The sequence below is a fragment of the Ciconia boyciana genome, chromosome 9, assembly GCF_034638445.1.
Source record: "Ciconia boyciana chromosome 9, ASM3463844v1, whole genome shotgun sequence".
Taxonomy (NCBI): domain Eukaryota; kingdom Metazoa; phylum Chordata; class Aves; order Ciconiiformes; family Ciconiidae; genus Ciconia; species Ciconia boyciana.
Window position 1 is genome coordinate 25,118,866 of NC_132942.1, and position 27,871 is coordinate 25,146,736.

The 27,871-nt window shown below is 41.7% G+C and overlaps 1 protein-coding gene across 3 annotated transcripts in view; it reads right to left on the minus strand.

Moving 5' to 3' along the window:
- NUP93 (nucleoporin 93) overlaps nt 1–27,871 on the minus strand; it is an 85,975-nt gene that overhangs the window by 32,780 nt on the left and 25,324 nt on the right. For all 3 annotated transcript variants that reach the window (XM_072873404.1, XM_072873406.1, XM_072873405.1), the window contains one exon: nt 111–173. In XM_072873404.1, the coding sequence (XP_072729505.1) occupies nt 111–173 (63 nt within the window). The remainder of the gene's footprint in view (nt 1–110; nt 174–27,871) is intronic.

The following is a 27,871-nucleotide window of genomic DNA, read 5'->3' on the forward strand; positions in this document are numbered from 1 at the left end:
CTCTTAAATTCCACTAGGTTATTAAATATCTAATTTATTAATTCCTTAGGGGCACCCCCCCCCCCCTTTTTTTTTTTTTAAGGAAAAAATGGTGCTTGCTTCCATCTTACCCTCTTCCTAGACTCTTCAATGGCTGACAGCAATGCATTATCTTTTTCATTCTTCAGGAATCCCTGCAGAAAAGGAGAAACAGAGCTTCAGTCAAAAAGTCAGCCTTGCACTAACATCAGATACATATTGTAGTACTCAGCTCTTTCAACTCTGAGAAGTGCTCAGAGCTCTCTCCCCAGTCCACTCCCGAGAAGTTTAAAGGTCACTTTACTTCACCAGAGGTACAGTAAGATGCCCATACAGAGCAACATGAAAATGAAAATGCATTAATCCCCTGTTTTAATATGCATTAAATCCTAGTGAAATGTTCTGCTTCTATTCTCTTTTATCTCTGTGTCCCAGCAACTGCTTCCTCTTGCTCTCCATTTGAGGGAGCTAGGATGAAAGCTGGTAGGAGCGATAAGCCAAGATAAGATTGTTGGACTTGAGTATGTTGGGAGGGGGGAGAGAAAGAAAAACATTTTGACTTGGCAGCTTCAGGCAGGAGTGGAGCTCTTGGAGGCCTGATAGGAACTGTGAAAAAGAGCCTTAAAAATAGTTAGTTGAGGAAGGATGGAAGTAACTAAACAGTCAGAAAGCATACAGGAAAAGTTTACCGCACAGCCTCTCTCCATGCATACAGCTGGAGTGGATTTAAAAAAAAAAAAAAAAAAAAAAGTGTTTTTAATTTTCAGTATATCAATAAATCTCAAAGAGGTCAGGTGTACATGAACAGACTGATTTAGATTAGCCATTAGCTCCTTATCTCAAAGGTTACTTTCATCACCCATACTAGGAAACATACAATATTTTGAATTTTAAACAACTAGCCATGGAGTAAACTGCAGTGACACACACAGACAACAAACAGGAAGTTTTTATTACACCCTAACCTGAATATCTTTATTTTGCATTTTCACTGTTATATCACCAATTAAACAAACCAAGTTGATTTGTTCTCCCAGACTTCAACTTAATCATTATTCAAATCATAGAAAATGAAAAGAAGCCTTTGACTCTCTCTGAAGTAATCAACTATTAACATTATCAACTCCACCTTAAGAGTCTGTACACTCACTCCACAGCTCTAAAATCAAGAGCCGCTAACAAACCCAGGGAGTGGGAATTCAATGTACCGTGCTTTATGCTTTTACAACGAGGATATACAACTGCAGCAGTGTCCGACCAAACTTGTCAGGAATCAGGAGGCTTTCGTGCCCTTTGCTCCCCGCATCTTCCTGCAAATAAATGGTTCCTGCCCCAACAATCTAACAATATCGGTATTGATCCATATAACCTAGGTAGAGCTCAGAACCTCCAGAGAAGCATGGATCCTGTGGCAGGACAGAAACTTGCTGTTCGTAGGGATTTGGACCTTTGGGAAAATATATTTATGGCAGGTCTTAGAAACAGTCCCGCAGCAGTACTACATGCAACCACAGGCATCATAGATTGCTCCTTAGCTCTGGGAGGTGAGGAGGGTTTGAAACCTCCCCAAACTGAAGAAATCTGGCAGGAAACACTCTGTTGCATAGGTGTGCTGTCTGCCTTCCTGCTACCCAGTATGTGAAATAAAGGGCATTGCACCCTTTCCTTCTGAAATACATAGAACAAATATGAGGTACGGGACTGCCCATGACCCACTTCAGCTGGAAATAGGAACGCGACCTCCTTCTGTATACCAGAGAACAAAATGCCATCCTCCGAGACAGAGATGTGACGTGGTCCCACCAGAAACAGCCCTTGAATTACACACAGAAGAGAGCAGCCTCTTCTACACACCCTATTCTTCATTTCGTCGTCCGCCATGTCCCACTTTATTTTTAGACTATGCCCACAGAGACAGCGCAGTTACAATCTGAAGAGGGAAGCTAAATCCAGATCCTTGCACATGTCTAGGGACCAACTATTACAGCAGCTGTCACCAAGGCAAGGGCTGCTGCAGTCACCTAACTGGGCCAAGACCCAATCTTGGCTCTGTGCAGGAGAGGTGGGGAGCGATGAAGACATGGCTTGGTAAGGTTTGTCCATGTCTGCATGGGTGGAAGGACTTTGGGAGGGTAACAAATTTGGGTTGTTTGGGGTTTTTTTAATTATTTTTTTTTAATTTCCCCACCTGCAACCTCAATTGGAGAAAAATTATCTGGAATTATAACAAGCAGTGCTTATAACAAGACCTTCAAAGCAGACACGAACATATGAGCAGAAGACACAGCCACATTTCTGATTGTAGGGATGTGATGCTGCAGAGAACACTGTGTGTTTGCCATATCCTAACAATGCTGCTAATTTTACAGGCAAAAAAGCCCATCGTCTCTAAGACACAGACCTACAGCTATCTGGACGCGATTGAAGGTGCTGAGCACACTGAGCCAGGCACCACAGTTTGCAGAGCTCCTGGCTGCCCTGGTTCCCTGCTTGCTCTGTGAGCACTGGGCTCCTGAAAGCCCCGAGCGATAAAAGTCCTACCTTACTGCCCTCAGTCCTCCCCTCTTCTCCTTGGAGGTATGTGTGGCCTGAGCTGAGCAGGTACCTGCCTAGAAAGGTACACAGCAATGATGGTAATTGGCAGAGTAATTCAAGATGTGCTTGAACTTCCCTTGAAGTCAGTAAATCCAGGCTGAGTATCTTTCTTAGTGAAACCTCCCAGCTCCCAGAGAGTTCACTAGGTCTGTTTAAGGGATTACATTACACTGAATGCCAATTAGGGGATGATAATTGTCTTTTTCAATTTCAAAAACTACTCCTTTAGCAAATGAAAAATCCTTACACATTCCAAATAATATCTGTAATGCCTCACTGAGGAGAGGTACATTTTAAAAAGGTTGCCCTATGCCTTGTGCTAAACATTATGACTGTAGCATGACAATTGCTGCTTCAGTTAATTACACAGTAATTGTTAAACCTCAGAAGAGCGAGCTTCAGTAGCTGATGCTGGGGCTCCTGCAACTGCTCACAAGACTGCTTTTGCTTAGTTAGGCCAAACAAGAGCTCCTGGGGTCGTCACTCTAGGCTTTGGTGGCCAAAATTTCACGTTAGGAAAGTGAGGGGTGTCCAGCTGCTCTAACAGTATTGATTCGCTGGGTTTATTGCATTGCCACCTAGTGGTGCACTATGCTTTGGTCATGGGACATTTAGATTTCACGAATGTCTGTAAATGCACACAAATGTCCATCTGCTATAAGAAAAAGCAGAGCTCTCTGGAACAAGGATGGGCAGAAAGATGGAAGAAATGTGCTTTACGCTAGAAAATTTTGGTTCTCAAAAATCCTAGGCCACATAACAGCTTTCATATATCTCTTAAGTCTGGGCCTTGAACAGTGCTGGTTGTGCTCACTGAGTTACATCTATTCTAAAAGCTTTCTGCAGTCCCAGAGGCAAGGTTTGACTTTGCCACAAATGCTTGCAGACAGTAACAAGGATACGGAGGTATGGCGTTCAGCATGCACAGGGAGTACATGACCCATATCACAGGAGCTGCCCTCTCAGGGGAGATGCTACTGATTGTACAACGAGCAACAAGACGTTGCTTCATAGTTGGTATCCAAAGAGAGAAGCAGGAGGAGAACAGAGATATCGTTAGGAGACAAAGGGCTATTTCACAGCAGCAGATAGCAAAGATAGGAATAGCTAACACGAGCATCGCTAAAACCTCAGGAGGCAAAATCCTCACCTTGCAGCTCTCCATGAACAAGCTCTGACATTGCAGGGATCCCAATGTAGCCCGGATTTTGCTTGAAAATGAAAATTTATCTTATTTCCCTGAGGCAGGCTTATGCAAAAAACTCACGGAGCCCTAACGTCACATCATGCTGTCCTGCTTTAGTAAGTGGCATTTAATTTTCCTCTCTGTTACTGTAAGACTCCTACACATTCTTCCTGTGTCTAGTTTGGAAGGGAAGCAGCACAACTCTTCTCCATCACAGGTTCTCTGCAACACTCACTGCTGAATGTTTCCTACACACAATTTGTACAATCTGATGAGATGGTGTTTGCAAAACAGGAACACAGGCATAGAAATACACCCACTCTCCCATCTTCGGGTTCCCATTTTCCAGCTAGTCCCACTTATTCTTGCAAATCTACTGGCTCTGAGCATCTTTCCCCAGCACATTCCAGTTCCTCTTGGATCTCTTACCCCTTGGATTCCAGTCTGATCTTCTCACATTCTCCCTCTCGGCTGAAATCCAGCGCCACTCTGCCTCATTCGAGGATGGTTTGTGAAAGTGGCCCCACCAGTGGAGGAGCAGGACGTCAGGAGGCCGTGCCATTTCCCTGTTCTTGCCGTGCTCCTTGCTCCACTGTCATTTCTCATCTTGGGCAACCACTGCCTGACACAGGCTGATGTGACAGGAACCAGCACCTGCCTTGCTCCAGCCTGAATTCCAGCAAGAAAGTGTTCCAGTAACTAATTCATTATCAGTACAAAAGGGCACGCATGCACTGATGGTCTCTTTTTGACAGGAGATTGAAAGTCTCTTCCATTTACTGCAGTAAATGAGGTTAGTAAACTCTCTCCTGGATGATAGACATCTCTTAATTACTTCCATCAGCCAGGCCATACTTTTAATACTTGATCTTAGTATTCAAGCTGTCAAGATGAGGCAAATGTTGCCAAGTAGTATACAGAGGCCTTGGATGTTGACAGCAATGCTTACTTTTTCACTGGCAGGGGAAGAACGGAGAAAATGTAATGAAAAATCTGGGGCCATTTCAAGTCAATTGCTCTTTGATTAAAATATTTCCAAGTGCTGGATTTCCAGTAGATCCAGTGAATCCTGCAAAGGACCAGCAGGGATGATGATTATACGGTTAACAAAAATAACTCTTGAGCAATGGTTTGGGAACAGTAGCTCCAGATGAAGCACCTGATTTGATTAACTCTACTAGCAATTTTAAGAAACAATTTGCTAAATACAATCCTACTGCAAACATGCACGTGTGGCTCCTGGCCACGTTCTCTGGAAACAGAAAATGAAGCAAAACTACCTGGAACCCACTACCACAATAACAGACCATACTACATATTATTGCTTTTTTAATCCTAATTATTGTTTATGCTGACACAAGCATCAATGCTTGCTGGCTGGCTTTAAACAGATAGGCCGACGGGCCCATAAGCAATGGTGTGGCCAACTAATGTATTCCTGAGGATGGGGACATGCCAGTATAGCATAGCATGGGCAATGTTTTTCTCTATTCAGACTCTCCTTTTGCATGCATCACACCAGCGACTTTGGGAAGCTTCTGTAGGTCTCCTAAGATTCATTTTGCAGAAAGCATCAGCTTTTGCTAAAAACACACAGATAAGCAGCTTCACTACATACACCTTGGCCTGTGCAATACAGCATCCTTCAAAGCAGCAAGATGGCTGCCCAAAGATCAGCTACCAAATGCAATGAGCTAAGAGCAGTTGTGAAATCAGCTTTCTCCTTAGAGGACTTCAGATGGCAAAATTGCTACAGGGCCAAAGCAGACTTAGGGCCCAAGTGCAGAGATCCTCAGAGAGGAAGAGAACCCAAGGAAGGGTGATTTACCAGTCAGCATCACTTCAAAACTGCATGAGAGACAAGGAACAAATCATTGTACACAGACACAAAGGTCCACTGAAAAGGAAGGTCTGACTAGGCTCGTCCCACAGCTGTATACAGTGTTCAATTCAAGGATTTAGCAATACAAAATTTTCCTAGCCTAAGACAGCTGAGCTTGTCAAACTACAATATGCATTTCTCAAGTTCCTTACCACTGTATTTAGAAGGGGAAATCCTGCAAAATTTTTCTAAAAAATTAATTCACTGTTGACTAAACAGGAGAAAAAGCAGGGAATAAATAGAAGGGTTTACAGTTTGCTAAGACCCAAGAGCCAGTTGTTGCACCAGAGACTTTCAAAGCAACAGCCATGTTGAAGTTTAAGAGGGAAAAACATTCAGACTAACAGCTGTAACACAAAACTGTGCTAATACAGCCAAACACTGGGCTTGGGGAAGATTTGCTGCTCTGCTACCTGCCTTCACAGGGGTCTCGAACCACGTCCCCCCATGCACCATGACTGTGCTTCACACTTGTAGCCAATACTCCCATTCAATTCATTTGAAAGCCAAGGTAGGAGAGCTCTTCCCCACCCTGCAAGCAGACAGCATTTCAGCAGCAGTAAGTCATTCAAATATACAAACCCCAGCCTAATTTCTGCTCCATTGTGTGACTAGCAGTGATTTTAAAGATTATTTCACTTTTTTTAAAGCAGCTTTCTGCTCCAGCAAAATCAAATTTTGCAGAGCTGCAATACTGTCTCCTTTCATGATGGAGGAGCAGCAACATGGACCTCACTCTGGCAGCAGCAAGAGTCAATGCACGCCGTGCTAGAGCCTGTGTGCGTTGGCAATGCACACAACTCCCCGCACACACTCAGTGGGTCGGAGCACGCACTGCAGAACGAAGAAGGGGCACCACCATTTGCCCGCAAGCCTTCTTCAACAGGTTGCGTGCATTGTGGAAGATGCACAGCAGCAACCTTCCCTGGAGACAAGTTCTGGGGCAGAAACAGGGCTTCCCTGCTCCACCATCGGCATGCCATTGATGTAATGCTCAGTTTTGAATACAGCCTTTAATCTGTGTTGCAGAGCGAGCCTTCGGCAAATATTTACAAAGTGCCCTCTGCTGCAGGTTAGCGCTGGCAATGCAAAAATCTAGTACATTTTTTTGTATTATCTTACTGTTTTAGACTGTTTGATCTGTGAAACTCATGCAGTTTTCACAGTAATCTTCAGACCGTATCCAGGAACATTGGATTTTGCTGTGTTGGATAAATATCATTATTCCTTCTAGCTGTGACAGGAAAAACTCAAACTGCCGAAAGAAGCACTCCTCAGGAAATCACAGATCAGCTCCTAACAGAAGCAGGGACAGATGGTGCATGCTCTTTGACTCTTGCTGGGACCATTTGGATCTGGCAAGTGAAGACTGGAAATATGCTCCTTAGACATACAGGCTTTGAGGGAAGAAATACAAATACCTCTTAGCTCTTGCTTCAGCCAGGAGACCAGCCATTAAGCGCAGAAGGCTAATATCAAACCATCAGTTCATATCAAACCACCCCCCAGCACTGAGAGGCACCATCACGTCCCACACCCAACCACAGTCCTTCAAAACGCATTTGCGGCCATCAAGGAGAGTGCAAGGTGTTTGCGGTGAATATAAGCAAAATTTACCATTAAATACACAGGGAGCACAGCTTTATCACACTGGAAGAGTCTAGAAAAGCACCACTGTCAGATTCCCTGCTGGAATATTGCGCCAGACACTCATACAGCAGCCCCAAAATTGAAGTGTCTCTGCTACGTGGCACTGCTTGTTCTGTGTATAAGCAGAGATCATCGCTGCTGGCATGAAACATGACTCTGCTCAATTTTAGTTTCTTCTAATTCAACATAGGATGCTCAGTGAGTTCAGGCTTTCATGCACTCAATATTTCACTTAAAATTGTACTTATAAGTGGCTTAACTCCTAACATAACATGGAAATTCATTGCAGCATTCCTATGCATTTTAAGATTTTACAAAATATGTCAGAGAAATTTGCAAGATTTAACAAACCCAAGTATAATGATTGAGTGAAGTAGGACACTCGGTTCTAAAAAACATCAAAATATATCAACCATCACAATATGTAATTTATATATTACTTATACAGTGTAGCTAATTATTAAAATATTAGTAATTATCCATACTATTTGTTGTGTCATTCCTCTTCATCAGGGTAAAACCAAAATAACTTCAATTACACAGATTAGACTCATTCTCACGCTCTAAAAATCTTTGCCATGTCACGTTGGGCTGCACGGCGCATGGGAATGCCGTTAGAAGTGGTTTTAGTAGGCTTTTTTCAAAGTCACAAACACTTTAATGGCATAAAACTAAGATAATACCTTTTTAAATCTAAAATTTTACAGTGAAGTTGCTCAGAATGAGGTTCTCTTCCACATACAATTATCAGCCTCCACTGCACAGATCATTTTTGACAGCAATTGTTACTGCAACACAAAAACAGTGTAAGCAACAGTGCTACCTTCTCTAGTGATCCTCTGTTCCTCCCCAGGCATATACTCATTTTCTTTCTCCCTACGATGCAACTGGGAGCTGTTCAACAAGAATCCCAGGTCCTACCAAGCTACAAAGTGCCAAGGAAATCCGTGCAATAACAAAATACAAAGTCTTGAATAACCCTAACCTGCTTAGAGGTCGTGCAAAGAACAGAAGGAAGAAAAACAACAGAAAAAAAGATATATATCTGAACTAGAGAAGGAAGGTGGAAAGACCCTTACCAGTCAATTACGGCATAGGAAATGTTACTCAAGATCCACCAGAAGGAGCTTGTTCAGCTGGCTAACACTGGTACATCACACCTGAAAGCATCTCAGACAGTGTTTCCATTTGTCTTAATAAAGATAAAGAAACCAAAATGTCACAAAGGCAATTAAATGCAATGTCACCTCACTTGGAATAAAACTTCTTGAGCAAGGAAAGCTCTCTGCACAGATCAGGCCAGCAGGACCAGTGGACAGGACCCATGGGAAGCCCATCTCCTTTGGCACTGGCATTTTGGCATCAGCAATGGCATCAGCACAGAGCAAACGAACCACACAATCTGAAATCTGAGCTCATTCATCAAGTTTCCAAATACATGGCTATCTGTTTTTCTCAAGATTTTTAAATGCAGAGGGATGACCTCAGTGTGGGACTTTGCTCAGCACCATGATGAGCGGCTACAGTCTCTCCCCTGTGCTATAAACGTCCTTGTATTAGCATCCCAATTAAAAAATACAATCCTACAAAAATCATAAACGCATCAAGAGATTCACAATCAAAGCAAAACTCAGGGCTTTGGCTCTTTTTTGGAGTTTATTTTAAATAAATTAAATTATGAGGTAATTCCAATGGGCTTGAGATCCACAATGCAACCTTATGTTAAAAATATTTATAGCGTGCAAAGATAATTTCTGATCATCCACTGGAATAAGCTATTATATCCGCCTCTCTGGTATCGTGCTTTTAAAGGGAATACTGAGAAAAAAACTACAGATTTAAATGATCTAAAATCTTCATTGTATAGTCATAACTAAGCCTGTAATGTAATACCTCTTGCTGAAAACATCCTCACATCAGGCAGGACACCCTCAGATCAAGCCATCTAAACTAATTTCACTGATGACGCCATTTTCTTATTTCTTTCGCTGCCATTTTAGCATCATGGTTACTCCACATTTTTCTTGAGAAGTAGCTGCACGTTCTTCCTCCTCTACAGGAAACCATGCTCAAATAACGCAGTGACAAATAAAACCTGTACGTTGAATTTCTGCCTGTGTCACATCCTTGCATGGCAGGGGCAGGGATGAAGCACACAGTTGCCATTGCAGACCACACCTCAGTTTACTGTACCGAGAGCTGGCGAGGAGTCTCCTGAGATGGTGTAAGCTGAGAAACCAGCCACTGGAAATCTGTCAGCACTGCACGAAAAATTTATAAAGCCAAGGAAAGAGGAGCGTCCAGCCCTGTTACAGGAGGATAGACTTCTCTAAATACCACAGAAAACACTAGCTAATAAGGGAGTAGTTTGAAAAGAAAAGAAAAAGGCATAAAGGAGGCATACTGGCAAGTTTGCAGTGTCTGTCACTGGACTAATTGTACATTAGCATCAACATATAGGCAGATAAAATAACCCACTTAACCTGGCAGCAAAAAATTAATTTCTCCAGATACACTGTTCACATCCAAAAGCCAAACTGCCATCCCTATCAGTTGATGAAGTATTTCCCAGCCTGAAATGGCACACTTCTTATGGAACACCAGCAAGAGGGACAAAATATTAAACAAACCTGCTAGTCATTAACAACCAGTCTCCTCTAATCCACTTCTGCAAATTTTAGTGCAATCCCTCAATCTTCCCATACCCCTGTAAGGGCTTTTATCCTTCCGTCTGTCTGGTTGAGAGCGCATAACTTTGCTGTTTGCGAGAAAGAGGGATGTTTTCGGGCTTTTTTGGAAAGAAAACACATTATTGGTATTTGCACATCTCTCCCTTCACAATTTCAGATGTATAAAAACAGTTAAATGCCTTCAACTGTATGTAAAAAAACAGTAATGAAAAAAACCTGGTTCTCTTTATCTCCTCTGGATGCAAGTAGCGAGCCTGGCAGCGCTGAGCCTAACACTCTCCCTGTTCTCAGGCTGACTCAAGCTGAAGGATTTTGGCTGCTGTGCCCCCATCCCACAGCAGAAAGCCCATGTACCGCCTTCCTGAACATTCCTCGGGAGCACTAGTTATCTTTCTGCTTTGGTAAAAAAAAAAAGCCAAGCAAACATCTTCCAGCCTCCATCTGTATTTCAGACACAAAGTGATGCATGCAGCAAACGCTCACTGCCTCGAAGGGACAACGCCTGGTTCAGAGACATCAAAATCCTCTCAGCACTGTAAATGCAATAAACGAGTTAAACTGGGATGCAAATCCTAAACCCCAGCATAGGTGGCTTTCCTTAGTACTGCACCTCCACAATGGGGTTTACCATAAGATTTCTATGACAATTTGAAGTCTCCCAGAAAAATCTAGAGAAAGAAAACCTTTCCAAAGTTAAATCTACTTTATCTCGCTGACAGTGGCTGGCTAATGCTACAAAGAAAGAGCCAAGATTACATGCATTTTAGTGTGAAGAATATAAGTTGCTTTGGGTTTTTTTTGTTTTGTTTTGTGGGTTTTTTTGGTTTTTTTGTTTGTTTTTAAATGCACACTGGAATTTCAAGAAAATGAGCAAATTTGAAGTTCAAGCTCTCTTAAATAACATGAGATGATTTGGCAAAATCATCCACCTGAGTTAGAAAAATAAGCCAAAATCAGCTAGCCCATTCTTCCTAAATATTTGTAAATAAATCATAGCTACTTGGTTCACGTAATAGGTATTTTCAACATGGTAGCGTGTCCCTTGGAATAAATATAAATATTTTACTGACAGTGAAAGCAAGCAATTTGGAGGAGTTCATATGTGTCATACCTTTAAATCCTCAATTTAAACATGCTGTGGTCTTTAGAAATGCTGTTTCCTTACTACATTACTGATACATTTCACAAAGTTAATTATTTAAATTATCTATGAATTATTAATTACAGATTATTAAAATAAAAAACAGAAGTCTAGACTATGCCTGTTACAATTATACAATTTATATTTAAAAATGTTAGACATTATAAAGCTCAGAGAGAGAGGCATGTATTAAAATTCTCTGCTGCAACAAATGATATGTTGTAATAAACACTTTATCCTTTTTCAGCTTATTTCTCCTATTGTGTAATAAACCTAAGGTTTAAACTTTCCAGACTTGGGGCATGAGACTGGTGTGCTGAGGATACACCAGAGACAAAAGGTTTCAATTTTTCTCCTCTGGCTGTACTCCACCCTTGCTAAGGAACTCTCTAGCAATGCATGCCTTTATTTGCGCGTTGCATTAACAAGGCACACAAGCTCTTGGACTTTAATGTAAATGAAATGCCAACTCCAGATGCTGCCAACAGATCTCACGGAAAACCCTGCTATAAGAGACCTACAGCTAATTATTAATTACGGTGGCTCAGTCATTTTTCCATACATTAATTTATGGAGCTTAGTTGAACTCTGTCTCCCACCCACTTCAGACAAAGGAAAATAATTTGCCACACTGTACCAACTGCAAGGATAATTGAGCCATCTCCCATACAGGGTCAGTAGAGGTGGCTTCCTCCATCTTTTTACACATGCAAACCACACATTTCATTGTCTTTTACTTGATTTCTTGCTGAGCTGCTTTTGCGGCAATACCCCCCCTTAGCACAGGTAATCTCATTTAAGAGAGGCAACTTTTTGGCCATACTATGCCGCTGTTCCCATGCCTCCCCTTCCAAGCAGTTCAGACATTTCTCAGTTGACAATAGGAAGAGTGCAGGAGATGGCATATGGGCACCTTAATATTTGGGGAGGAAGCCCCGAAGGAGGCAAGTCATTCTCTGCTGCAAGAGCCCAGGCGCCGTCCTGGCACAGCACATTTCATTAACCTGCTTTTCTCCATATAGAGAAATAGAATTGAAAGGAAAGGAGAAAAAGCAACCCACCCTATACTTCTGTCCCCATACCAAAGGCAGGCAGAGCTTCCAGTTTGCATGCAGCCTCCGAGTTCCTAGATCCGAGTATTAAATCAGCTGCCACCCACCCAGCTAGTTATGGCCACCACATTTATATAAATGTTAATTCCTTGACTGCTTCCCTTTACTACGATTTTACTGGCTTAACCCCTTTCATAACGTATCCTATTCACTTGAAAGAGAGGTGGGGTCTAGGCTGCAAACTCCAGTTGACTAAGCAAATATACTTCACCACCTTATTTAAGAAACTAACAAAAAAGCAAATCTCCAAGTGTCTTCGTTTACTTTGGGAAAGTAGAAATATTTTCTATCTTATTTTCATCCCACATTTGAAATCCTTACTTCAAAATATAGAAAGTTTAGCATGTCTTCTAAATAAATCGTAAGTGCATCTGTAGGAACCGAGGAAACAGAGTGGACCAATATCTTTACACCACAATGAAAACTAAGAGAAAAATAATATAATCAAGTAGCATCTTTATTTATTGCTTAAAATACTGCTGTAGACATTTCGTAGCCTAGGGAAGAGAAAACAGGAATAAAGGCATTCAGAAAGTTATGCTACTGTATTTCTGCTTAAATGAAAAGCAAAGTCAGCAATGTCAAGAGGGTCTTTAAAAAGGCAACACAACTGAAACCCAAAGCAGGCTGCCCCACCCAACAGCTGCTCTAGCAAAGAATATTAGAAGGTAAAGGCACAGACCTTAAGGTTTCTTTTCTGTGAGCAAAGGATGATTTCTCCAAAACTACCCACCTGTTCTCTTTAATTACTCACCTACAAATTTCAACAACCTGCAGCAACAGCACAAAGAAAAACTGCCATAGAAGACACCTGAAGAAAAACTCTCTTACCAAAGCAAGCCTTTTACCTTCATTTTATATATTTTTAAATATATAAATTTCTACCTGTAGATCTCAGTGCTGACGAGTTACAAACCTGTTAATGCTGACTGTAACTGCCACACTTCAGCTGCCTGGTATTTAGGCTTACACAGCTGTATTTTTCTGTATTAGCGCTCAAGTTTTCTCATCTTTAAAAAAAATATAAATCAAACCTGCAAGTCCTGAAATGGCTGAGACAGTCAAGAGTCCAGCAAGACAATAAGAAAGCAGCTGCTTTCCACGGCTGAACACCACTGCCTGTAAAGCATCTCTATATTTTTTTTCCAGTGGTGCTTTATTCAAATTCTAGGGAAAGCATCAGTCTGAAACCAGTAACTGATGGGAGTAACAGTTTATAGGTTACAGAAGGATATTTTATTGTTAACGGACTGTACCATGTAAGAATTAGGAGAGGGTGAGGCGGCAGGCAGGCAAGAGGAGAGAGATGCTACTATTTTTTTTTTCCCCGAGCCACTGCAATTACTCTGATGTGAATTTTTGATGACTTCCGACATATTGCATAGTTAATAATCATTTCAGCTGTCATGTTTGGTTAATGTGGAAAATGCATTTGCTGCATTGTGATGCAGCACTCCAGCCACAGATTGTAACACCAGTTGTGAAGCTATTCCCTTAACTGAGCTGCATGAATTTGCACATACCATGAGGCTGAAATAAATGGTAGTTTGATTTTTATACAACAACAGAAAGCTTCTGCCATTTTAGACCTGCAGAGCTGTTGAAACAACTTGTACAGGCAGATAATTTTACTGCATATTAATTGTGTCAATGTTCTTTAAAGAGAGCTTTGATTCTCTATTGTTTTGCTGGGTTTGGTTATTTAGCAGTTAAAAGACTTAGATACTATTTACATTAAACATCGCTCTTTTTTGTAGCTTTGAATGGTTATTTAATTGTAAGCATATATACCTCAATGAAGCTGTCAGCACTACAGAAATGCAGCCCTGTTATTAATACAGGCTTAGCCTAACTACTTCTTTCCTCCACATGATACTTAGGGACATGTTTTTATATATAACATTATCTTACAAATGATTGCACGAGGGGTGAAAATATGCTGCTTACAAATAAAGAGAATTTTATTTGCAAAGTACTACTTCTTCACCTACACTTTAAACATCAAACAAAAAGTATACGGTTACATAAAATACTAACATGTGCCTTTCATTGTCACCAATAGAAAAACAATGCTGCAAGCAATCGTGCAATTACAAGAGGGGATGTAAAACAGCAGAGATGAAACCATGCTAAGAGTCAGTCACCCGATGATTAAAGTCAGGCCAGTATATTCCAGCAGTCAGGTGATGGTGCCATCATTACAGTGCAGAAAGCCAGAGAAAAATCGAGAAACGGACCACCCCCATCTTAAAGAAAAAAATTAGAAGCACCAAAGAAATAAGGAATGCATTTGCTAATACACAAAACGTACAACCATGAAGAAGTGTTTCACAAAATGTGAGTGTAACACTATCAGGCAGTTACTTCCACAGGTCCCAAGTGCACATTTAACCCACGGTGCCAACACAGTTCCCGTCTGTCTGCAAACTGCTGGTGACGCTCCCAAATTCGAAGTTGTTTCTTTTTAAATCCCAGAACGACAGCCCTGCTGCAATAGTACTGCATTTCACAATTCAGTAATTCTGCTTACCAAATGCACATCTTGTATTTGCAAACACACATACACAAAAAAATCCAGACTTGGGATGCCTATGTGTAATTTAATGAAGCACGGAAAGCTATCAGGAGAACATTTTACTGTGCATTAACATTTACGTATCTGTAGAATCACCACCAATACCACCAATTCATTATTTCCACTTCTGTTTTAATTAAAAAAAAAAACAAACACTGCAGGGGTATCGGTTGGACACGAACTACCAGTAAAAATGGTGCAGGATATTTTATATAGAGAAAAAACGGAGCCTCTGAATTAACATTGTACTCTCTGGTTTGGGAGCAATTCCCATTAACAGCGTTATGTCTGTAGAAGGTGCTCTGTGACTTGGGCTTACCTACCCCAAAGGCATCTCTGGGCACCTTGCACAATTCAGAGCTTCACAAGTGGCAGAGTGGTCTCTTAAATACAGTGTATTTTGGCTTTGATATAGAGCAAACTGGATCCTAACGGTGATTTTCCTCAAACCACTGCAAGGAGCAAACACTCCCTGCTTGTGACCAAGTGAACACTGTACCAAATATCTGAATCCTTGTACCAGGAGTCTCATGAGTCGAGAAGACAGCTCCAAACCTACCAACGTTCTTAGAGGAAAACCGCAGTCAATTGCATTGCAGGGAAAGCCATTGATCACAACCAGCTACACCCACGAGTGCAAGCAAAGTCCCTTTCGGGAGGGGAAGGGCATACATTTGCAGGAATAATTTAACGCTGGCATTCCTCCTGCATTTCCGAACATCCATGCCTGGCAATGTCCCTGCAGCTGTGCTCGCCTCGGTAACTTGCCACTCACCTCACACACACTGCTCCGTTTTTGGATGGCTTCTCCCCCTATTTAACTCTAGTTTGCATAACCCACTAGTGGTGCAGAGCCAGAAGCACAGAGGATGCATAAAGCTTTTGCCTTCTAGCCAAACGTTAAAACAGGTAAAGGTATGTGGAGAGACAGTCACCTCTTAGGGTCAGGCTGTAGCCTTGTCAGGGATTTCAGGAGTGTAATGATCCATCTGGAGCTGCTAGCCACAACTTTAAAGATGCTGCTTTTATCAACGGTCAGAAAATAACAGAGAATGTCTATGTAATGTTACTGCAGAAGCTACTCCCAACTGCAGAACTACGCATTACAGATCAGCACAGGTTATATATATTTTTGTTGTTGTTTTACATATTGCATTACCAGCTCACAATGTTGCAGGGAAAGCTTTCCCAGTGTGGCTCAGCACAGCACTGTCCCTGCTTACCTATGGATTTCTTAAAGCAACAGCTTTGAGGGATAGGAACAGAAACTACTCACCCCAAATGGCTGTTAGGGTAAACAACTCGGAGTGGTAAGCCAGCTAAGATGTCGGAACTGCTATCTGTTTCACTGGCAATCAATTTACTGGAGTGTTCAGTCAGCTCAGGCATCAATCACTTCTGCACTCAAATGTGACTGTGGGAGAAGGGAGAAAACTACTGTTCAGAGCTGCTGGGCCACAGCTAAGGAAAACCATAAAAGTTTTCCTTCCAAGTAGGAAGGATCATATCCCTAAAAGAATGATGATGCAAAGATCATACAGAAGCCATCGCAATATGAATATCCTCCTCTGTATCAGGATCGCTCCCTCTCTCCACCTCTGGGTGTCCACAATGACCTCCTTCCCTCGTAGGTACAGCTGCATCTCTGGAGTGAAGGAGATTCCTTCACCATAACTACAAAAATCAAAGACGCTATCACCCCTACCTTAAATTCAAGAAAAACCTGTAAAACATGCTTGTCTACAATCACTGTAGTCTCTTCTCCTTTTCTTTCACAGCCTTGCACTGGACAGGGGTAAGGGGAAGAATATGAACAGCATCCCTGGATCTGCTCCTGTATTAGCTCCTTTTTGAAGTCCTACAGCTGCGACACCTGCTATCATCGGCAAGCGTTAGCCTGCAAAAGTAAGAGACCTCGCTGGCAGCGAGTTAAAACAGATAGGTAGCTCCTTCCCAAAAATCTTTTCTTCTCTGCTTAATCTAGCACTGTAGCAGCAGCAGCAGCAAATACTGCACTGTCATACTGGGTATGGAGAGCGCCTTAAAGCATTAGCTCCCTTTCTCTCTGCAAGGCTGGCAGGGTGGTTATTCAGCATTAATGACAAGCTAGGTCTCTTCAGAAGGAGGACTGTCATACCCAGCATGCTGCCTCTGTTTTCAGCTGTGCACACTCATCCTCTCCCTTCAAAGGGATGCAGAAAGAGGAGCCAGAGGGTCCAGGAGTCCAATTCAAGCAGGTTGTGGTGAAGAGGATAGGAAGAAAATCCAGGCTAACACTTTCACATCAATACAGTTATAGTCACACGCAAACAGTGCAGGGCAAAAATTCAGATGGGCTGAGTGTATTATTATGCTACTGGCCTATCTGGCAGGGAATTTGGGCTTTGTGGCAAAGGGCTAACTTTCATGGACTAAGAGAATGTGAGTTATCCAGAGTCAAAGCAAAAACTAGAACTGGGAAGTGACCAGCTCCAGTAACATCTAGTACCATCATCACAGAAAGCCATCCTCTTGCAGGGGAAAAAACCAACTCGCTCAGACTGGGAGTCGCTGGCTTATTACAGAGCTCAAAGGAGACCTGAGTTTCAACACAGCTTTCTGGGGCTAAATTTGCACCAAACAAGAGGCAGGATGTAAACGCACAGAGTGGGAAACACCCCTGACAGCACCAATTGAGGAACACTGCTTTTTGTGACCACGCAGGTGGGGGGAAGGAGAAACACAAATCCTGTAAAATTAGAAGAGTGACAGTCCCAAGCAGGGGAGAGGTGGGGGGAAGCCCAGCCAAGCAGAGGGGATTAGCACCAACACTGGCAGTGCTGTTCCTGCCATCCACACCCCAATTAACGGTATCATTTGGTCAGGATGAATGGGGAACTTGCACTGAATTCGGCAATTTGACAGAGTGTCACTGAACTACCTCACGTCCATATTTATCCAAGAGGCAAGAGCAGGAACCAGTTTTAATTAGAGCCTTTTTAACAAAGAACTGAGAATATTACCCATGCTCTCACCATCAAGCCATAATTGAGATGTAATCGTTTAAACAAAGCGCAACAAGTGTCCATTTACCCAAAGCCATTGTTAAATATCTACTAGGAGATTATTTTCAAAATTATAATGTGCCATGAATATGCAAACCACTTTCCATCTTTAGCATTAAAAAGAATAATCACCTTTTAAAAACAAACAAACAAAAAACACAACTGGAAGCCAAACAGCTATTTTGCAGCAGAATTTGAGGAGCATTTTAAACACGCCAATGCTAATTTAAAAGGAGGGGGGGAAGAAGCAATGGCTCTGCTTTTGGGCCATTAAACTCTGCCTGGAAAGCGCTCTTTTGTACAGCATTAGTGCATGCTGTAAGTCTGTAATTATGCAGAGAATGTGTTAATTTTTAATTCAGAATGCTAACCCCTTTTTTATATACAAGCCCTGAATGTCAATCCCTCTCAGATGACTGCAAGCACCAACATGACCAAATTCAAATCTTGGTGGTAAATGCATGCTCTCCCTGGGAGGTTAGACACCGTGCGCTGGAACACAACTCAACTCTGTAGTAAAATAGCTCTTTTATAAAACTGTTGCCTCAGCATCGTGGCAGGCAAAATCCTCTCAACCCCACAGCCTATTAAACCAGAACCATATGGTCACTGATAGTCACACATTCATTTCAGCATTCTTCTGCCTAGCTACTGAATTTCTTAACACAATTTCACAAGAAGCTGAATTTCCACGTCCCTCACATTCCCAAACACAGGGAAGCGCAGGACGAGGAAGCTAACCTAATGCTGCCTAGAGGCCCAAACCAAGCTAATGACTGTCAAACACTAAGCCCATCTTTCATCTCTTCTGACTCCTACTGATGCCTGCAATCCACGGAAGGACCTGATTTAAGAGCACGCTTTGACACAGTCTGGCAATGAATCATTAACTCCGGCGGAAGCCACAAAGCATCAGCTAGTAGTAATCACGATCCTTCTACGATGATTAACCAGAATGCAATTATCAATGCTCCTGCTTCTTACAAAACGTCTCCCAATTCTCCCTCACACAAAGCCCAAAAGGCACCACACAGGCATGCACACTCACACATATGAAAGCAGAAACAATTCTGTGCTTTTACCTTTGTTTCTTCAGGGTTATGTTATCAATTGCGAATGGTCTGAGAAAAGAAAGCTCTGCCTTCCCCCCTGCATTACAGCAATTATACATGGACTTGCATCACTGGAAGAAGAGTGACATATGCAGAATCAAGCCCATATTCTTAATGTCCAGAGCAATTCAATCCATGCAGCCACAGAAACCTGACAGCAGTTTCAGAACCATCCTCTCCCAGGTTACATCATATAGCAAAAGCTGTTTCCAGCTCAGGGCCTCAATGGACACATAAGAAGCTGTGGCTCCCAGCCTGCTCGCCAACAGTGGACAGATGAAGATAGATGCATTCAGCTCTTAACTATGACAAGTGCTGCCCAGAAGGGTGTCCCCAGCCTCCCTCTGAAAGGCAGGCAGATGGGGGCCACCCTGTAAGTTAGATGTAGCCTATGGGCCTCCAGCAGCATCCCGACATACAGGAAGAACAACCTCCTCAGGTCACTGCCAAAGGAATCCAGACAGCTCCCATTATTAAAGCAAAAGGTGCCAAGAGACATCAAACACTAGCGATGGACCTAAGAAGACCTGCTGAATCCCAAGATGCATGTGGATATTTGCTTGAGATGGGATACCATGCAGTTCCACAGTTAACAGTGAAGAGGCAGGGTGAAGGTTTTCCTTAGCAAAGAAGCTAAATTTGTGCTTTTCCTTTAATTACAGCTGCCAGCACTGAATAAAGTGGCACTAGAACTACTGGCCTGCATGGGAAATGAACACCCATAAGCACGATGGTTAAAAGCAACCACAGCGATGCACGCCTGCTTTGTCAAGCCATCCCTGTATTCTTCATAGTGAAAGTACAACTGAAATCAGTATTGGCATCTCAGCGGGCTTAATTAGAAGTCAGGTCTACTCTATTCAGGTCTTTATACTGTGCTCATTACATTAATATCCAAGTGCCTTCCAGTCCTGCATTAAGTGACATGACTAACATCTGTCACATGTTGTTTGTTCTCTTTTCCCTTTCCTGGGGGAGTGGAAAGCAGCATTCAAGGGGATCACAGAACAGCTAACAACTGGGAAGGGAGTTTCCTCCAGCCCTAGCTCAGCCTCCTCACACAGAGCACATGCCAGCCATGCGTGCTTGGTTAATGGTTTAATACTATCATCATCACCATAATGATTAGGAAGCTGTACATATTAAAAGATGGGTTAACACCAAGTCTCCTCCCAGTAATATTTCTATGCAGGATTGACAGAACTGGAAGACAAACAAAAATCTGTCCTTTGCAGACCGAATCAAGTAATTTGGAGGGTTTTATCACATCATTTCTCTGCCTGACTCTCCTTGCCTTGTCATCTTACATTAGACAATACTGAGGATACAACTTCCAGCAGAGGAAAGAAAAGTGTCCATCTCTGAGTCTGGATAAAAAGGAAGACGAAGGGATGAACAGCTTATCCTGCCCTTAAATCCCTTCCAAAACACACATCTTAAAGCTACAGAGGTTTCACCTGGAATATCAAAACTAGAAGATTAAAGTCAGTGATTTTATTTCTTTTGTGCTCACATGCCTTTCACCTTTCCCGATAATCCTCCATCCTTTTTATGTTGAAAAGTACTTACATTACCTTGCTTCTGAGTTATCACCCAGTAATTCTTTGCAAAGACAACAGCAAGTATTGAGATGGCTAGAGAACAAGAAGAGCTAGAAGGAAAAGAACAGGGAAGGATCAAATCTTACAGCTCAGTCAAGATGATGAAGGATCGACAATGCTACATGTCTTAAGGTCAGCTAGCTGTTATTAGGCAGACATTTCTAGTGGAAGCAGATGTCTGGAGAAAGGTCAAACTCAAGAACATAAACTTGGTAACTGAAGGTAACAGAAACCTACCGAAAACTGAGTTACAAACTGTCAGATTAGAAGAGAAGCAAGGACTCATTCAAGGCAAGTGAGGGGAATACACACAGCTTTCATTTAATGCAATGTGCATAGCCATACAAAATGGGGATTAGTCTTTCACAAAAAAAGAACCACCTTTTCAAGTGTATAGATAAAGAGACTCTCATGAAGGGACAGAGGCTGACTCAGAAAACTATTAAAGGGACAAAGTGACTTTCAAATAGAGGTCACTAGATCAAACATGAACTAGATCAGTAGTAGCCAAGACTAAAGCATCTAAAGACTGATTAGCAGTTTAAACAAAAATGTGTTATTAATCTTCCTTCAGTTCCTGCTACACAAATGCCTATATTGCAAGTTCACTGCAGAAGGCAACACAGAACTTAGTTTCTGTCCCTGCCTTGCAGGAACAGCCAGGGCTTCAGTGGGTACCCAGAGACTAAGTGTCTGTCCCCACAGTCACTGCAGAAACTTGAAGGCTGCACTGCTCCATTTGCTCAACATGGACAAGTTATTTCTTTCAGTTGTGATTCTCTACCTTAGTGTGCTTACCTGTTTGCTGCTGGATACATATAATCAGCCACTGCACTTAAAGATATCTACTTAGCATCTATAAACAAGCATAAAGGTCACATTGCAGGTTTCGAGGGGATTATTCTGTCTGTGAATTTTCCTGTAAGGTTACTTAAATTCATTAATTTCATATAACTTACATGTTCATGAAAAATAGACCCACCAAATATCATGTATCCTTTTCCCCAACACTGTTCAGAAGAGGCTCCAAGTATCACTAGAGATCTTGGAGCATTGCAGGCTCCAGCATGCACATTGCGAGATGCCTTACTGCAGAAGATCCTTCCAGAAGACACCCAAAGAGGGCAGACAGGATTCCAAAACATACATTTCACTAATGAAAAGTAGTAAACACACAACGTTTAGCATTCAGGAGGTACATCCAGTAATGGAGCTGCTTTAACTTTGGTCATCAAGCAAAACTGTGGTGTCTCCCATCCATCTTCACAGGGAATTGTAGCTCTACTGCTGCACCATGCTGTATAATATAGACACACCCAATGAAGCAATTTCCTTCTCACTATTATTGGGCACAATAACACAGCCTGCAGATGTATTTACTTGGAGTTTGGGTCAAACCACCCTCTGTATACTATTCATTAAGCAAACACTTCCTTGTGGACCAGCAGTTTCAGTAGCATGGTGATAGTAAAACACATCAACGCATACTTTTATATTAAAATATTAGTCACTAATCAATTATGATGTAACATATTATTCACGTACTATTACTGAACTAGGGTCTTGCATGTAACATTAATTCCTGTGTATATTTATTGGAAGTAAGGACATGCTGGAGGCAAAGATAAAGAATACTTGATTTCCTTTTTAAAGAAAACCTTATTAATAACTTGCTCCAAACAAGATATTCAAGGTGCTGAAGTTTACTGCTACCCAAAATGCATTTTCCCTAGGGTCCTCCATTATCAGCAAGGGCCCTTCTTGTAAGTCCATGTGTTCTTTCAACAGATTCTCTTTGCTATCTAATTTGAGAGCCTTAGGTGTTAAGCATTCGAGGAATGCAATCAAATCCTGCCCCTTCCAGGCCTACTGGGACACCTATTAATTCACCCTCCTGTAGAGAAGGAGTTTATAATCTCTTGCAATTGCTAGTATCTAAAAAAGTGGAATAGAGTTACTTAAACTGGCATTACAATTATTTAAAGTCTATAAATAGTTGTTGCCACAGTGTAAATTAAATTGCTGTATGGCAACGTCCTTTCTTTTCTACCTTTTAAAGCTAAACTCTGATTAAGTCAGGTAAGCAGGGACCATGCCATACAAGAGGCCATGGAAAGGAATAAGAGTGCTTAGAAATTGTGTTATACTCCACACAAAGATGAGCTGAAAATCCAAAGTAGCTTGTTAGGTTCTCTCTTTCTCACTTAGTATGAAAGAGAAGAGACTCATTTCCAAATTGCTTCATCATCTGTCACCCAAACTCAAAATATTTAAAAGTCACCATAAAATTCCACAGACCAACCACAGTAATTGAATGGATATGAACTGCACAGGAAAAAAAAATAAATCTGAAAGTTTTTCTCCAGCATCTTTGTATGTTTTGGAAAGACAGCTGAACAATTACAACGGCTGCCTTTGCACAGAATGATCAGATTTGGCAGACTACTGAAACAGGGGAATGGAGAAGGTTAGATGGGTGGGGAAAGACACTAAGCCCAAAATATTCCATGGCAGAAAAAATGTATTTTAACACAAATACCAGCACAAGCTTCACTTGCGTAATTGTACCATTCACACTGGTATTTGCTTCAGAGATGGAGCAACTGCTACTACTTCCCAGAGAGAAAACCATATATTTTTTTGGCAAAAGTATCATACTAATTTCTTTTAAAAAGGTAGACTCTAACAGGCAATAACCTTACCTTACAAAATCTTATTATTTAATGGAAAGCTGAAACGACAGGAAAGGGACTGCAGCAAGTCTTGGCTAGAAGTCTGAGTGAGAAAGATTAAATAACACTAAGGACAGTAGCCAGAGGGCAAACTCTTGGCTCCTCACCTTTTGTCAAGTGTTTCCCCTCACATTTGGTAGAGCAGAAAGCTGTTTCAGTCTCCCTTAATTTCCAGTACTTGTTTCTAGCTGTAATGAGGTATTTAGGCTTTATGTAATTATTGTTCTTCATAGCAGGCTGCAAGAAAACAGCAATACTACCAGATAGGACCAGATAGCCCAAACAATGTCATTTTCCACCAAAAGTGTGCTCATGTCACCACCCAAAACCAGAGACATGCATAAACCAAAGCAAGCTTAATCCTTTGTTTTGTGAAAGTTTGTTTTTCTATAAAAGGGAGATAGAAGAGGATGGAGAAATGGCAGACAGAAAACTTTAGACGTACCTGAAGGAGCACTGGATACCTGTTCTACAGAACAATTAGAAAGGAAAGGCTTGGGGTAACTGCTGGCTGACTGCAGTGGCAAACAATTCATAGCAATTAAAGTTTCCGCCCCATCTGCCTTACCAATACAAAAAAAAAAAAGCCACCATCGCAATCAGGACAGCTGCTTTGCACAAATATTGTTCCTGTACAAGAGCAATAGCATCAGGCCTTCCATACCCATCTCTTCAAAACCTGATGCAGTCTTTTCTACAAGCTAGAAAGCTGTCCAGTTAGTAGCACGGCCCTGAGACTTGAGCAGAGGGAACCAAGTGGAACATGTACCATTAAACAATGCAGGGAAGCACCCCTGGGAACTGAGCACAGATTCTTTATGGTGCTGCAGGGAAGAGACTGCAAGCTCTAGCTCACATCTGAGAAGAATTACCAGATGACAGGCATGTTTTTATGGGCAGTACTACTAACATGCAACACCCTTGTGAAGCAGTACAGACAAAATTTTCCACTAGAAAAAACAACAACTAGTTTTAAACTAATAAATTAAAGAGTCAGGAATATTCCTCTGCATCCCTGAATGTCTATCAGCAGCTCAGCAAGCACTGGCATCTCAAAGATAAAAGGTGGTAAATTTTAAGAGGCACAAACCTCAAAATATCAGGATTCCTGCCTGTCTCCCTCTGTCTTCTTTTCAGCATCTCCTGCTTCAGAGGTTCATTTCAGTATGTAAAGGTTAACAAATACAAAAAAACCAAGGAAACTCAAGACTTGCCTATTTATCTTTTTTTTTTTTTTAAATCCAAACCACATTAGTACTTTTGGATAGCCAAATTATATTATAAAATGCAGGTTTTCAACATTCTGGCACCAAGCCAACATTTTAATGGAGATTCAAACACTAACTAAGGAAATGGTTGTGCATTAAGCTTACCAATAAGTCAATGATCAATACTTCAGTATTACAGTAAAAATACAATGCACCCTTTATAACTGCCTCTGGCCTCATCCTTCTTTGTCAAGCTCAGCTCTAAATAAAAAAAAATAAAGAAAAAAGAGTCTTGAAGCAAGAAATGAAGTACATATTATTTCACAGCCACCAAACATTTTTCTTAAAGTCTAGACCTAATTGGTCCTCTGGACTGCAGAGATTTTTTTCAACTGTTTACTGACAGGGCAGAAAAGTCAGGAATAAAAAGAACAGAAGTTCAGACACAAAATTAATCAAGCAGGTCAATAGGTAAGAGCAGCAAAATAAAGAAATCTCAAACAGCTAAGCCCCAAGCAACTGCAGATTAGGAGCCTGGTTCCAACTTTATCCCCAAAAAGCATCTCAGTCAAAAGAAAACAAAAAAGAATCACATCAAAGCATACTAACATTTGGGTTTTAATCCAATTCATAGATTTTAATTGCCTGTACAGCATCAGTCCTGCATGTCCCCTCTCAAATTATTCTATCAGTTCAATCAAATGAAGCCAAAGGCAAGCTCTGCAGAGTACAAGACTTGGACATCCTCTGGAAAGTGTGAGCATCAGGCAGTGTTACTCTGCAATAGAACAAATGCTTTAAATTTAGTTAACTCTGGCTTCCCATTCTGAGCCATGGCCATAATGCTGAGCCACTGCTATATTTCTGAACAGCAGAAAAAAACCCCATGGTTTATGGATGCTTGGAGCAGCTGTGTATGTCCGCAGAAAGGTTCAGTGTAAGCCTGTTTTTCAGGAACAAATGGTGGCAGCCATTGATCCAATCCTGAGAAACCTGAATGTAAAAACAAGAGGACAAAACCAATCAAATTGATCATTTTTATCTCCACAGCCTCGTAAGCTCAAGTACTGAAATGGAACTTCATCATGGAACGGTTAAGCCAGCGTAATAGCTTGGGTAAACAAGCCAACCAAATTCTCAATTTTCTTCTCAGAGTCTGCAAATACACAGAGGGGAAACAAGAGAATGATTGTTTCAGAAATCCCTCCACAGATCCCTTACGTTTATTTGCTAAAACTATCTTGCATCCCTGGGGTTTCAGTTATAAACAAGCGCACAGCAAGGCTGGGAATTTGGAAAGACTTTTTGCTCCTGTTTTGAAGTCGGGGAATCTGCACCCTGAGGTTGAGCTCTGCAAAAGGACCCAATGCTGCAAGCCTAGCAGCCAAGGAACAGGAATACACAAGTCCTCATAGACCACAGAGCAGTTCACAGGTGCATGATCCAAGCTCAGCAGCTGGGCAGGCATCCAGCAATAGGCTAGACCAGACCTCTGATCATTAGGTTTTGCTACTTCATCTCACTCTCTCTACAATCAGACACATCCTAAATAATCCATCTCAAGTGAGAGTCACCACACTACAAAATACTGCTGCGTAAAATTATTATATTGGGTAGCAGGCAGTAGCTGTATTGACTCAAGTTTTAGCCTATGACTCTAATCAAATGCCATCTTAAAGGGATGCATGGCCACAGTTCCAGCACAGGGCAGCAACTAATAGCAGTCTTAGCATAATTTCAGCTCAGAGAAGCTGAACATCTCCAGTCCAGACTGGTGATAGCCACTGCAGGTGTCTTTACAATAAAAGGGTGATTTCAGCAGAGCTGCTAGTGGACAGGTACGCAGCACAGCTTCAGTTTCATGTTTCAGGTGGGGAACGGAGCTCTGCTGACAGTCGGTGTACCACAGGGGCAGCCAATGGCTGTGCTTCTCAGCACTGCCAAACCAGAGAACTACTGACAGAGAGAAACAACCTTATTTTTTTACGAGGTCTGGCATCTGAGGGAGAGAAGGTGGAGGCCAGTTAAATGCTGCTGAATACTGATCAGGACTCCAAACAATAAAGAGGTCTGAAGAAACAGTAAAAGGAAAAGATCCGTATAAGCTTCCACTACAGAATCTCACAATCTTGTGAGAGCCAGTGGTAAATGCAACTTCTATTTCTCAGGTGAAGAAACTGATGCATGGGAAGGCATTTCTTGAACTCAAAGTCAAGCATGAAAATCATGACAAAAATTAGATCAAAATCCAGCTTTCCCGATTTCCTGCGCTGAGAAACAGCTGCCACAGAAGGCTGTTTTCTAAGTAAATATACCCATCATGGGGTGCCAGTCAGGCAAGGATCCAAAAATTCAAGGGTCAGGCGCTATTCAATATTTGAATCATTGCAATAAAACACTGCATAAATATTTAAACTGGCACTCCTGCTCCAGAATACTCTTGGAACATATTTCAGCCCCTTGCTTTCAAAGTTTGTAACAGACATTCCCTTCCTCCTTCTGTCCTGTGGAACCTCTGAAAATCCCCATTTCCTGCTCGTCCACAGCATATCTGACAGCAGTTTGCTGGTTTGTTTTCAATGTGCTGCTTTCAGTCAGCAAGTACAAATGGATAAATCTAAAGTGCTGAAATCTTATATCCTTGGCTCTTTGAGGCCTTGTTCTAAATTCCCCCCAATAACACCCCCCCCCTCTCCCCCCTCAAAAAAAACCCTCCGGAACACTCTCCATTTTTATATCTCATTTATAACCTCTGGCTTCGAAAGCTAAATGCTTGAGCTCCATTTTAGCTGTTCTCACAATGTGTGCTATAAAATAATGTAAAATGCAATTTGTCATTAGACACTTCCAAACTACGGAAGACACATAATATTTGCTTAGATCTGAATATAAATCTCATGAAGTCAAAGGACAGTGACAAATGCATTTTGATGTTCCATGCACAACTGAATCTCTTAATTGTTTTAGCTTGACATAGAAAAAAATATCATGCTAATCATTAATACAAGTTATGATTATGAGATTGTAGGGCAACATTTTCCTATTGTCATCACTTGTGCTGCCCTGCCCAGCCCCTACTTTTAAACTATGCAGCATTCAATGAGACAGAAGTTGCTGTAAACAGAGGTAGAACCTATGCAGCTGTGCAGTGCGAATACCTCACCTGGCTGCACACTCTAACAATTCAATGCACTGAACTGCAGCTCTGCTGGATATTCCAGTCGTGGGATCTCCACAGTTACACTCAATACAGATTAGCAGAACCTGCTCTTATTTCAGCCTTCATTTCCCTGTGCTTCTATATCCTAGGCCTGTCAGGGTAATT